Source organism: Calonectris borealis, chromosome 14, assembly GCF_964195595.1.
Source record: "Calonectris borealis chromosome 14, bCalBor7.hap1.2, whole genome shotgun sequence".
Taxonomy (NCBI): domain Eukaryota; kingdom Metazoa; phylum Chordata; class Aves; order Procellariiformes; family Procellariidae; genus Calonectris; species Calonectris borealis.
This window is the reverse complement of record NC_134325.1, coordinates 13,274,636-13,288,572: the sequence shown is the minus strand read 5'-3', so window position 1 is coordinate 13,288,572 and position 13,937 is coordinate 13,274,636. Positions and strand designations below refer to the sequence as shown.

General features: G+C 36.7%; 2 protein-coding genes across 7 annotated transcripts in view; one reads left to right on the top strand and one right to left on the bottom strand.

The window, feature by feature from the left end:
* The window catches only part of DNAJC24 (DnaJ heat shock protein family (Hsp40) member C24), a 38,858-nt gene extending 24,944 nt beyond the window's left edge, over positions 1–13,914 (top strand). The window contains exons 3-5 of the mRNA XM_075163274.1: positions 1,321–1,459; positions 11,486–11,554; positions 12,550–13,914. Of these exons, the coding sequence (XP_075019375.1) occupies positions 1,321–1,459; positions 11,486–11,554; positions 12,550–12,674 (333 nt within the window). The 3' untranslated portion in view covers positions 12,675–13,914. The remainder of the gene's footprint in view (positions 1–1,320; positions 1,460–11,485; positions 11,555–12,549) is intronic.
* Positions 13,749–13,937, bottom strand: part of IMMP1L (inner mitochondrial membrane peptidase subunit 1) — a 35,248-nt gene continuing 35,059 nt past the window's right edge. For all 6 annotated transcript variants that reach the window (XR_012675763.1, XR_012675761.1, XR_012675760.1 and 3 more), the window contains one exon: positions 13,749–13,913. Coding sequence is in view for 2 of the 6 variants with exons in the window: in XM_075163272.1 (XP_075019373.1) it covers positions 13,845–13,913 (69 nt within the window). In the remaining 4 variants the exon portion in view is untranslated. The remainder of the gene's footprint in view (positions 13,914–13,937) is intronic.

Here is a 13,937-nt window from a genome sequence, read left to right as displayed (position 1 = left end):
GGTCAAAAGCTTAGTATTTTGCTCTTATGTACATTCTCTTGTTGTCGTACAGGGGATTTATTCGGGTAATACCCATCAGTGCAAATGACAGATATATACATCAATGAGCAAACAGACTCCAGTAGAAGTGGTCCTTTTAAATTTTGGATTTTATAAGGCACACATGGTATTAGTATTCTTTCCTTTCCAAAATTAATTATAAACTAAAACAAAGGGATTCAGTTAATCAGAAATCTGCTCAAACACTTGTAGAACAGGTGTTCTAAGTCTTAAATCTGCTGTATATTTCAGTGCCCCAACTGATGTTAGGATAAAGGGCAGAAGTTAAACCTCCAGAATAAGGGGTATCTTAATTTATAACACAGTTAACAGCTGATAGGTCTGATTATATTGCAACTTTCTCATCTTAAATGCTGTTGGTCCATCACTTATACTGAGCAATTTAAAATATCAAAAAAGAGATTATTGGAGATTAATTAAAGCTACAGGAAGATGGAGCTTTGAGGGTTCCTTTTCAGTAGACATTTGAACCAAAAAGAAGTCAGATTGCTCTGTTCAGAACCTGTAGTACAAATGGTGAAGAAAACATGTTACCATTTTAATTATTATTGCCTATTTAACATGGGATTTCTTGCAGCCATGTCCTTGAATAACCATTTCTTAACTAAAATGACACAATTTTGTAGCCAGTGATCCATGACTTGAAATATTTGGAAAGGCTATTGATTCACTGAACTGGAAGAAATTAAAGATGTTGAGGCATATTTTCAAAAGTAGAATTACATGTATTATAAATTATATTTGATCATGTATATTCTATTTACCATTTAAATAATAAAAAAGCTAGGTACATGTAATACAGCATTCAATTTATCTGTAATAGCCTTAACTAAACATTGGTGGTATTGTATAAATCAGCTATGTGTAATATTACAAGAGCTGCTAACACCTACAGCACCTCCTCTTGTTCCCGTGTCGTGGTCCTCTGCATGTACCTATTTCTGTTTGTGGTAGTCATTCTCTCTAGGTAAATTGTCCATAAGACCAATGATCCCATCAGCAAATTATCCAGAAAATGCCGTCAGTGCGCATGGTGACATTTGTGCCACTGGTGGTTTTGTTGCCATTTCAGTAGTCTAATTAAATTGGCAGTTTTCTCTTGTGCCCAGCATCGTTGTCTCCCTTGCTTTGGCACCTTAGCTCAGACCTTTTCCTTTTGTCTGTCCTTTTAACTGAATATCAAATGCATTATTGATTGCTCCTCTTCTACCCTCCTCACTTCCACTCCCCTCAACTTTTTTTTTTTTTTTTGATTGGCAGTATCATCCAGACAAACAGAAGGCAGATGTGCCAGCAGGAGAAGTGGAGGAGCGCGTGCAGAGGTTCATCGAAATTGATCAAGCGTGGAAAATTCTAGGGAACGAAGAGACAAAAAAAGAGTATGACCTGCAGCAGCGTGGTAGGTTCCTTGCCAAGGAGTGCTGTAGTGGCAGCAGCTCTTTAAATAAGCAGGGTCTGGGAGTGGTAGTTAGATGGTATTTTAAAATGCTGTTTATTGCTGAACCAAATGTTTCTTTCACTCTTGTCCTACTTTCAAATGTGGATCCATTATTTATAGCTTTTGCTACACATACATTAGCTAGTGAAAACATTGAATTACTTCCAACAAAACATTAGGTGGTGTTATTCCTAATAATTTGAATGAATATGAAATTTATACTAATTACAGACCTTAGCCCTTTTTATTTTATTACGGCAGCTTCATTAAGCGTTCTTAATTTTAAGTCTTATACCATGTTTTGTTGCAGTATCTTAGATATGGGTATTAATCTATTTATACCTAGTGTTCAGTGTGTATGGGTTTATAAGCACTTCAGAATCATTAAGACACATTCTTTCTGGTTGTGTGTGTTATGGTAGCTTTCATAATTCATCTGTAGTCTAAACTGGTCTTTTTGAAGCAGGTTTATAAATAATATTCCAATATAACACATTAACTAGGCAGCTCTAGCATGCATTTCTTTTTATACCTCTCAGAAAATAGCTTCTTAAAACAGTGACAGGCTGTTGTGAGAAAGAAAGGGGGGAAATGTAGGTCAGGTCTGTCACACATGGGCTACCATTACATGAAGTGATAGGCTGTCTTTCTGCTCTGGCCTCAGGATAGGAGTCCCTCAGCCTTCCATTAGAACCTTCAATAAATGTATATCCACCCTACATGTTAATGGGGGGAGTCAATAATAGTGTATTGCCTGTGGGGAAAACACTCAGTCGCACTCTGCAGTAACACGCTCTGGTCCAGCATTGACGTGTAGCCACCACCACTTTTGAATGTGTCTGATAAAAGCCCACTGTCTCTGCAGCTTGTTATTGAATTCTCTTCCATTGTACATTGGCACACCATCAGACCTTTCTCTCTTGTGCTGATTTTTAACTCCCCTGCCGCTGCGGATACCAGAACTTTGAGAGACAAAGGCTTAGTCATTCTGGCAGATATGCATCACTGCAGGATAAAAAGAGTGATATATAATTGTATATACCCAGTATGAATTCTCTAGTTAAATAATCTTTTTATTTCAAACTTTGTGTGGGTTTTGGAAAAGAAGGTGGAGGGGTGAAAACAGAATTGTTGAATAAATATTTTAAAAGAATGGAAAAATTTTGATTTTGTGATAATGTGATTATGTAAACAGTATTAAGATCAAACTTAAATAAATTTTCATCTCAAACTTATTTTTTAAATGCCTGAATGTGATGCCAGAACAGGAATTTCTGCCACCCAGTGCTCTCATCCTATTGTACTCTTAGCATTATAGTATCAGCTGCGTCTTCCATTTTCACAAACTATACATGCACAGGAATTAGAGATTTTTAGAAGTCTTTTGTGTATCTAGTGAGTTTAACTTAAAGCTTAAATACAGACCATGAAGTTCCATTTTGCTTGGGTCAGGTTAATCCACTGAAGTCAAGAGCTACATCAAGATTTAATAAGCTACTTTGTTTTCTCATGGAATTTAAGGACATTGCTATAAATTAGTTTTGACAAAAATTATTCTACAGTATTTTAAAGGTTATCCATATTTCCTGAGATATTTTTGCATCCAGACGAGGTCTTCTAAAAGCCATCTCAAGATTCTGTAAAAAAGACTTGGTAAATAAAGAAAACAAATTGTACATTTATTTACACAGGTATTTGGTAATGGTATGGTAAGGATAGATGCATTTTAATATAGAGGGTGCCATTCACAGAGGACCCAGGTTTCAAACTAAGCCACATGTAACATACATGTGCAGTGTTGCTGCATTCTTTGCAGCATGTTCCCTGGCAGCAAAATGATGGTGAAATAAATTCTAGTTCTTTGAATGCCTGTCAAGCTGCTTCTGAAGTCATGATTCTAGACAAATTCGTAGACACTGCTGTAAAAGCTCACAGAAACAAAGGAGTTGAGACAGCAGCTAAGGGGAATAGTGATGAGAGAGATAATACAGCAAGTTAGTAAGACTGCAAAGCCTAGGAAGCAGAATCTGAAGGATGCCAGTGTGCGTGTGTGTGTGGCTGCCAGTCAGCAGGAAGTCCTTTAAGTCCTTTGCACTGTAGTCTTTTTCCCATTTCACAGATTGTTTATTTGTATGTACCTTCTTGTATTATACTAACTCAATCTTAATTACTTGGCTCAGAAATTCAGTGGCCACAGAACTTCTAAGAAGCTGAAATTCTGTAGGGCTCTGTGGTTTTAATTGTGTGGGGCTTTTTTTTGAATGAATCGCTGAGAATAACAAGTGAATGTGCTTTCATATCTTAATACTTCTTTTCTCTGAAGGTATCACAATGATCTCCTACTAATTTTTTGTGCCTTCAGGCAATAGTATTAAAGAGGAAAGGACAAACCTCAAACCGTTTAGAGGTTTGGCTTAAATACTTATCCAAGCCTCTCTGGTCTAGAAATCTTACAAGAACTGCCTTTTTGTACATTTTGTGAAAATTTTTCTAATTCATTGTTTTGTCACATTTTTAATGACATAAGAATACCCTTTTATAATGGTGAATCTTTTGCTTCCAATCCCTGTGAAAAATTTAGGGGATGGAAAAAAAGCTGCATAACAATTTACCTATTAAGAATGGACTTTTTTTTTCCTCAACAGATTTTCTTCTTAGATTTTTCCATTCTTTGTTCGGTATCCCATTTAGAAAAAATAAATATGCAGTTAAAATCAAGTTTGACAGTAATAATTACCAAAAGTTTTTCAGTGAGTTTAGCTTGGAAAAAATGGTTTTCATATTAGAAGTCATCTGAACCCTGGAAGTTCATGCTTGTGTCACAGTTCAAAAGAATAAAAAACTTTTCATAGAATCAGAGAATCACATAGATTGGAAGGGACTTTCGTAGGTCATCTAGATCAATCTCCTACTCAAAGCAAGTCCACAGAGGTCAATTGCTCAGACCTTCTCCAGCCTACTTTTTAATATCTCCAAGGATGGAGATTCCAGAGTTGCTCTGGGCAGTCTGTTCCAGTGTTTGAATACCCTCATAGTAGAAAAACCAAACCAAACAAACCAAAAACCCCAAACAAAAACCAAACCCAAAACAGCCAAAACATGTTTTCCTTCTATCAAGTTGGATATAAGGACTCTTTTTGCAACTTGTGCCTTTCACGTCTCATCCTTCCACCATGCACCTCTGAAAAGTCTTCTCTACGCCCTCCTATTAGGTAGCTATAGACAATGAGATGCCTGGGTTCTTCTGGCCTTTCCTTGTATGACATGTGTCCCAACCCCTGACCATCCTGGCAGTCCACTGGACTTGCTCCTGTATGTCAGTGCTTTGTACGGGGGAGACCAAAACTGGACACAGGCCTTCTGATGCAATCTTGTTAAGTGCTGAGTAGAGAGGAAGAAAATCACTTCCTTGACCTGCTGGGCTACTCTCTTGCTCATACAGCCCAGTATGGGGTTGGCCTTTGCTGCAAGAGTGCCCTGCTGATTGTGTTGAACCTGTTGTCCACCAGGACCCTTAGGTCCTTTTCTGGAAAACTGCTTTCCAGCCAGTTATCTCCCAGCCTGTGCTGGTGCATTAGGTTATTCCATCCCAAAAGCAGGACTTAATCTTTGTCGAACCCTTTGAAGTCCCTGTCAACCCATTTCTATATCCTATCAAGGTCCCTTTGAATAGCAGCCCTGCAACTTTTGTGGATTTTTGTTGACTTAAATACAAAGGAACTATGTATCTAAAAAAAAATCATATAATTAAGATAATTTATTTTACATGTTAATTATTAATGATGGAATGATTAATAGAAAGGTCACAATTAAATCAATAAACTGGTGACTTTGATTAATTTCTGACACTAAATGTAGTGAATAATTCAAAGCTAATAATGGGATTGGCACTAAAACCAGTTGCTTTGTATATATTTTTGGGGCAGAGGGTGGAGAAATCTAAGAATCTAGGGTTTTCTATGTATGGCTCCAGTGAGGTTCTATCCAGGATAGTATGTTTTTATGTGATGATGGACATAAAGCAGAAGTGTTCAGAGGGTGGGAGATGTAACCACCAGTAGGAGCTTTCACATCTCAGCACATACCTCCTTTTGATTTTCAATTTTTAAATTACATTTTTAGAAAAATATTGCAGATGCAATTTTCATACAGGAATACATATTCCAGCATCATTTTCCTTTTGTTCTTGCTTCATTTCTTAGACATAAGGAATTACAGGTCCTAACTGGAATTGCCAGTGTTCCAGCTTGTGCCATTTGTCTCCGAGAACGATGCTGGTTCCATCCTCTCTGTACCTTCCCTTTAGGCAGTGGGGCATAACAGAAATCTTTTCTTAGCCTAAAATAGCTCATTTTAAAATACCTGGTCTCTAATTCAGCTTCCACTGGTGATACCAATCTCTTTAAAACCTGAAAAATCATTGAGGATGTGTCCTCACCTTCAGTTAAGTTTCTACTGCAGGTTTAGAAAGGGAGTCTTATACAGGTGTGGTCATAAATTAGGAAAATGAAAAACCAAACTGAAGGTAGCTCCTTCTCCCCTTGCTCCTTCCCCATTCCTCTCCTAGCACAATAAACTGAAAAGGCTGATTTGGAGATAGTCACTTTCCCGTTAATCCAGCATTCCCTCCTGCTCCAGCAGGAGTGATGAGTCTGTATTAGACATCAAGATATCTTACATAATTTGGTAAATAGGATTCCAGAAGAATAACCTTATAAATCCACTAAGAGAATAAGCAGACACAGCAAGACGAAAGCCTACAAAAATGCTTTTATTAGCTAGCAGAAGTGGCAACTGAACACCTTGACTACCTTATTATAAGAAAAAAATTAATGCAGTGTATTTTAGTTTTTCCTTATTAAGAAAATTCCTTCTTAAGAAAAAATACTTTTAGACTAAAATAAAGCTTTTAACATGGCCATTAACTTAGGCTTTTCAGTGTGCCAGGTTATACTCTTTAAATGACAGAAACGTATGTTCCTTCTCCAGGCACGGATTTTATGGCTAGTGCTGGAACACAAGCCTTTTACCACAGCTCTTTGGAGGTAATTCTAATCTGCATTGCCTACAAGTGAAGCAGTATTTTTTTGTTGGTTTTTTTTTTTTTTTAACAAACATAGCATTTTGTTATGAAAATTCTTTACATATTACTTTTTTATAATTTCAAATTAAAGTAAGCACAATTATTTTAAATTAATGTGAGTGTCAAATTTAAGTAATTGTTAAAAAACTAAATAGCCTATTAGAAAAATTTAGCTTCTGAAAATATCCAGGTTTTGAGTACAGTGATTATTTTGATACTTTGTAGATACTGTGAACAGTATTTGATTGACAATACATATCTTGAACTTTTTTAATTGTGTTTGGTTTCAAAAAAAAAAAACTCCTAAGAATATATGACTGATAAAGAGCTAGAAAAATCTTTTAAGTATTATGACTATTTTTACTATTACCATAAACTGTAAAAAGGGTTAAATTTCCATTTACTGCTTGCAACCCTTTCCCTAAAACTCAGCCTTAAATAGCCCAAGAAATATTTATTGTATCCTCAAGTGAAACTTAAATACCTTTCCTCTTTTACAATTTCTGAATGACCCAGCAAGGGCTCTAGTAAAGCTTTACTGAACCAAGCTGCTAATAGTTATTTAATGTTGTTCTGTAGCCTGAAAGAATCTCAGTAGATTTTTCCTTTTAATCTCTTTGAATTGCAGGCTCATAAACCTCTCTGATGAGCCTGCCAGTGTTTTCTTAGATCCTGCAGTTGAGACAATGGAGCTGCAGAATCCTTTCACCTCTTGTTGTCAGACAAATCCAATAGATGGCAAAGCTAGGCAGGCTGCACTTCTTGTGAATTAAAATCTGGTTTTCAAGTTATGGTAGATGATCAGGTCTTCACAATTTTCCCTATACGTTCAGGAACGTGTTTCAGAAAGTACAACTCGGTACACAGCATTCTACAGCTTAAGCAGACGTCACATATAAGTAAGCCTACCACAGAACTCAGTACTGGTTACAATACCGTCTTAAATAACCTTCTCCTCTGGCAAAGGAGTGAAAATCGGACACCTGTTTACTTCAGAGAACCACTAACGAGAGAGTTGTGGCTGTAATAATAATGATGTAGATGATGATATGAGGAAGAGCACAAGAAATACTAGTCGCTAACACACTCTGTGAAAACCATTAGGTTTGTAGTTCTGATATAGGCTCCTCAAACTCATACTGGGCTGTGCCTCTGTTTTTAAATAAGTGGTTAATCAATTTCTGCTGTCTTAAGGTATATTAGATTGGGTAGTGTTTTTATTAGGAGGATTAGAAAATAAAAAAGCTTTGTTCAACTCTGGAAAATAAGTTTCTCCTGCTTGAACCAGATAAGCAAATAAATGCAGCATACAAAACTGACTGACAAGAGCGGTTACTGGATTATGTGCTAAGTTTGGAGACTTACTCAAGTCAAGAGTACTAATTGAAAATTTACATCTTTTGAGATAACCAGTAAGACTTCAGACTTAAGCATCAGACTAGGAATAACGATCTCTGTTCAGGCTGGGAATTGTATGAATGATTAATTTTGCCTGTTGATTTTTTTTTAAATTATTATTTTTAAAATTACAATTGCAATAATGAATTAAAAAAGCTTGGCTGAAATTCTCTTTCCTGGGCTTCATATTATACTATGTTTGGAACAGAAGAGGATAGACTTTTCCTCAGCCGCCGCCTTCATTACTTCGCAAGTAACTTTACTTCAGGAAGTATGGTAACCTTGTGAATTTGCCAGTTCTCTTCATGGTGGCATATGGTCCATCTGCCCTTTTTGTATTTTCTACCAACAAGACATGACCCAGACCTCCACCTCCAATCCTATAAAACTTGTTCTGAGTGAAATCCTGCTTTATGAATTCCAAATAGGAAAGCCTGGTTTCTTTTTAACTCGATTTTTTGCTACCTATAAATGAAGCTTAGGAAAATCTGTTCTTCCTACAACCCAAGAGACCATGTTCCTTTGTGAATTTTTCTTCCAAGTACAAAAAAAACCCAGGTGAAATAGGAAGCACTTGCCTTTTTCACACTGTTCTCACAGTTAACAGTGTTGTCTTCTTCTACCACAGTGGAGAGAAGAACCTGAAGGTAGGTAGGCAGACTTCATTTTGATCTCTGCTTTTTTTTTTTCTTCCTCAAAAAAGAGACGGAGGAATCTTTACTTCACACAAGGCCTGCTGGAGGAGAGGCCTCTGACTGGTTTTGTAGGTGTTTTCAGGACATTCACCGTTCCTGTTCTCATGTTTTGTAGCTAGAAGGCTGTACCAGACTAACTGCAAGTAACATCAGAGTTATTTGGCAGGTATTAAGACCACCTGACCTTTTATTTTATTTTGGACATTTCATGCAGTTAACTAATGTTCCGATCAGGTGCTGAGAAAAATGTTGTTACTTTGTGTAACTCAAACATTACCCATAGCTCTTGTTTGTGTAATTGAGAGCACGCACAACAATGAGAATGACTGATCGATAGGTCTATCTTCCAGTTTTCTTTCATCTTTACCTCTTGCTGATTTTTTTTCCCTTTCTTTGACAGCAGTAAAGTATTAGGTGTGAGTGGGGTTAATTTTCTTTTAATTCTGACCTTTTCATTACAGAATAGGTGTTCAGCAAAGGTAACGTCAAAGAGGCTGTATTGATTCTGTCATTATTTCCAATGTGTCTGATTTGTTTTAATCTCCTTCATTAAAACTAATTTAGATTAGGTTCATTCTTAAGGATCTATAATGTACATTTCTGTTAAAATTAGAATAGTCATTTAGTTGCAAAATAAAGACTGGGACTTAATATTTGGTTGTTGATGGTTTTGTTTTTTTTTTTTTTTTTAAACTGGCCTTAAATGTCCAATTTAAAAACCCAAAATGTAAGTATTAACTTTTCTTTTTTTTTTCCCCCCAATTATACATGAGGATAGTTAAAATACAAGGGGTTCATTTCACCACCAGTACATTACATTAATACTTCCAGCTACGATACTATACTTTTAAAACTGATAGAGCTATAAAAGGAAAACAATTTAAAAAAAAACAAAAACCAAAAAAACCAACAAAACAGATTGGTTAGATTTTAAAGTTAATTTAGATAATTAACTATAGAGAAGGCTGTAATTAGCTATTGCCAGGGTTATACGTTCATAGTAGCCTTAAACTTCTTGGCATCAACTTACACTACTTTGTTGTAAGTTCGGAATCTTGTGACTAGCTTGCTTTATATAGGTAATGTGTGAAATCAACATAGTTCATGTGTGAAATCAATGTATCGATGTGTGTCTGTTCTGAGTCACTACTTCACTGTTCAAAATCTGCTATCAACTTTTGAAGAGTAAGGTGGTTGCAATCAGATGACGATGTGTGGTGATAAAGAAGGAAGTACTCCATCATCTGAGCAGATAAAGGTTGGAGATGTGCAGTTTTTCTGGGCTATTGTTGGAGGCGGTAGCTGTGAAGTACCTCATTTCTACTTCTCAGTCCAGAGCAAAGAGCAGTTACACAGAAGAAGCTGGGAACCATTTAGAATCCCCTACAATCTAGTGATTAGGTAGTGCAATCTCTTGGGAATCAAAATAACATAAAATAAGCTGGGCCTCTGACTTTTTCAGCAAGTGCTCAATAAGTAGTTCTGGAATAAGAAGTTCTTTCACTGCCAACTTTTCATAGAAAGCCGTAGACAACACTATATACTCTAGAAAGCTTGATGTTATTAAATTATAAAACTTGTTTAAAAACTTACTGATACAAGAGAAGGAACACCTACTTTCTCAATAACAACCTGATTTAAACCTGAAATAAGCACAAAGCTCCTGAGTCTTGCCAGATCTAAGGCATTTCTGTGTATGTGCTAAAGATCACCTTTCAGGCGTTTCTGGTTCTTTAAAATACAGCATTTGAGGAGTTGGAGCTTCCAGGTGTCAGGCAGCAGCTGGGAGGTTTTGTGCAGTAAGTTATATGCGTTTATGACCCTTTTTTTTTCATATTACCTTTTATGGCTTCACTTATAACTTTGGTGACAAAATCTTATATTGTCAAGTTAAAGAACTTGGTGTGAACTTTGTACATCAAATATGAGCGTGCTGATAAATTGCAAAAAACAATTTGTATTTTTATTGCACAGTTTGCATTTGGTAATTTCAATTGTATCGTACACTTCTCATTTCATGCTGTACTGTAATGTTGCAAGAATCTAGGGGATCAAATGGCAACAGATCTCAGGGGTGCAGGCCAGAAGTGACCTTCTTTCTGTGCCGCAGGACTCTTTATCATAAAAGAACACTTGGACTAGTCTTCTCCTAAAAGTGTTTTTCATTTATCTTTTGTTAGGAATATCTTTTTGCAGGAATCTCGGTGGTGTTCTCACACGCAACCCTAACATTTACTTGGTGGTTACTGGGGGAGTGTTATTTGGCTTCTCCTTTCTAAAGGAGAACAGGTTGCCTAACAGTCACCATCTGTGGAGATACTTAAAATCCGACTGGACTAGCTGACCCTGCTTGTGCAGGAGGGTTGGATTAGGTGATCTTGAGAGGTCCCTTCTGACCTCAACCATCCCGTGATTTTGTGAAAAGTACGGGTAAGCAGACATTCACAATTTCAGCTTGTGGAACTGTAGTTACAGCCAGGCTTTTGAAAGTATTTATATCAAAACAAGTTTGCCCCAAATTTCACATAATTGGGATGCACAAAAGTACTGGTTTCAGTAGTGTCTTCATTTCAGTAATACATCTTCACCATTTACTTCTCCTGGCTGCAGTAGGACATTTTTCAGCTTATGCAGAGATACGGAAACTAAAAAATTTTAGAGAACTGCATTTGTAACTGATAACGTGGTCTAGGTGTGACTTTCTAGTAGAGACCAAATTGACTGCTAGGTAGATAAAACTATTAATTTATCAGGAAGAAATAAGGACCTGTATGTTATCAGGGTTGAACATCTGTCATGTTTTCTTTATAGAAGATAATCTGACAAAAGAATGGCCACTACATGCACAAATTTATCTTGAGGATATGTCCTGGAATGAAGGTATGAGTGCCTTACTACTTGCTCCCAGTGCCTTTCGTTGTCACTGCAAATGTTTTCTATTTTTATTGCATCTTACACCATTATGTTGTCTTATTGTAAATTCTACTTTTTTTATATTTTCCTCAGATTTAGCTATTCTGTTCTCTGTGATTACCTGGAATTTAACTTTCTGTGATGCTTATTTTGCATTCCTTCTTCCCCTTCACCCCCACCCCGCTTGCAGTACCACTTTTCACCTAGCTCTCTTCTTGTAGTATAATTGAGTATTTAGATTTCCAGATTCTTCCCAAATCTCTCATGCATCTTCTTGCTCTTTCTGTGACGGTAGAATGCAAGTGTTTTCATACAGGTTTTTTTTCATCTGACAGTGTGTTACTTCTCTCCTTTATATTACTCTAGTTTTTATAATTTACTTGCTTTTTGGATGAATGGCTGATTTTTTTTTCTGTTTTTTTTTTGTGTTGTGTGTTTTTGTTTGATTTTGTTTGGTTTTGTTTTAAGCGGGGGGGGGGGGGGGGGGAATGCTACCTAGTTTCCTTTTTTCTGTTTCATGTTTGTTTCCTGGGTCAGCAGTCTGTTTGGGAACCATCCTTGATCTGTCATATGTATAATTAACACCCCTTAGTTTGTTCTTAATTGCTCTCTAAAGATCTTGGTACTTTGTCAGAATCAAGTTCTCATTCAGAAATATTCAGTGATGTAGTCCTTTTAACATGTCTGTTGCACTGATGTGCACCTTTTATTATTTGCTCTTTTAAAGAGACTACACTGACCCTGGCTGTTTGGCATAAGAATGCCTCGCAGTCACTGAAACACATTTTAAGAGTATAGTTATTTTTTGAGCCACAGATGGTAGCACAGGTACTGATATCCACAATCCAGCAGTGGATAACAAATTATGTTTTGTTATTAAGAGCAGCTTTGTGAAGAAAATCCAAAATAAATTCTTGATTCTTCTCAAGCACTAAAGGCTTTTTTGTTTTCTTTTTTGGCAGATGAACAATGTTATACTCTCTCATGCCGATGTGGTGGGAATTACACTGTCTTCAAGAGTGAAACCAAAGACGTATCTTTGGTTTGTTGTGACACGTGTTCACTTGTTATCGAGATCCTTCAATGATTGTTTCAATCAAGCACATTAAGAGTTACAAACTTTTAAAAAGACTGGACAAACAGGAGACAGCATCTGCTAAGAAATGTATGTTTAAAAAAAGTGGGCACTATAAGAACGAGTTCAGTCAGGCTTAAGAAAAGAAATGTGCCCATTTGCTAACATCTCTCTACAGACATGAGGCTTGGGTTTTTCTTCCTTCTGCAGCTAAAGAGCTAGTTATTAAAAACCTCCAGAACAGAACACTAAGTTCTGTACAACTGGAATATATCTCATGATCTAAATGACATTTCTTTCCCAGCAAACAACGAAGTAGCTTCTTTCAATCTCAGTCTGTATCAACTATACCTTAGGCCCTACCTCTTAGGTTAAATCCTTTTAACAGCTCAGATGACAAAATTTAATCAGGAGGTATACACGTGAGAATGCTTTGAAGATAATGAAGAGTAAGGTGCATTAATGGGAAACAGGAACATTTTCTATTTCTATGCTAAATATTTAACTTCATTAAATCCTCACAAGGATCTGAGCCTTGGAAAGAGGTGGCAGACTTGCAGATCTAACAGGCTGGTGGCAGGTCCAATGCCTATGCACTGGACTGTAACACTGCATCTACGTTAACTTTTCGGCACACTTTTGAACCGACTGTCTCCATCATCTGAACAAATGCAGTCTTCATTCCTTAGATGAAAACTAACCAGGAAGCTGTGTTCTGGGCATACAGTCCACTGGGCCAAACTAGAGCCAGTTTAAGAAAACCCTACAAAACACATGTAAGTGACTAGCAGATCCAGAACCCCACTGTCAAGGTTTTCAGTTTCAATCCCACGCTACGTACTAATGTAGGCATAGCCTGTATGTGGCTCAGGATGTGTGACAATATAACAGCGCATTGCACGTTTTTCATCCCCTGTTAACAGTCAATGCTAACCTTGGCTTGTAGTAAAACCCAAAACTTTCTAATACATCCAAGCACTTACTGTGTGAATAGCCAGAGGAAACAGAGTAGGAGGCATATCATTTTTGTTGATGACAGCAGAATATCATTCCCACTTTCAAGTTAGATGTAATCTCAGAGACATCTTTGTCAAGTAATACTTGTGTTTATTCTAAACAAAAATAGTTCCATTGATTTTAGTAGAAAATATTATGAAAGCTGGCAATAGTCACTGAAATCTTTTAATCATCAAGAAATCTATGGCCATTGGGGCTTGCACGTAGAAATCCAAAGTCATTCAGAGGCCAAATCTGTAAAAAAAAATACAGTTACAG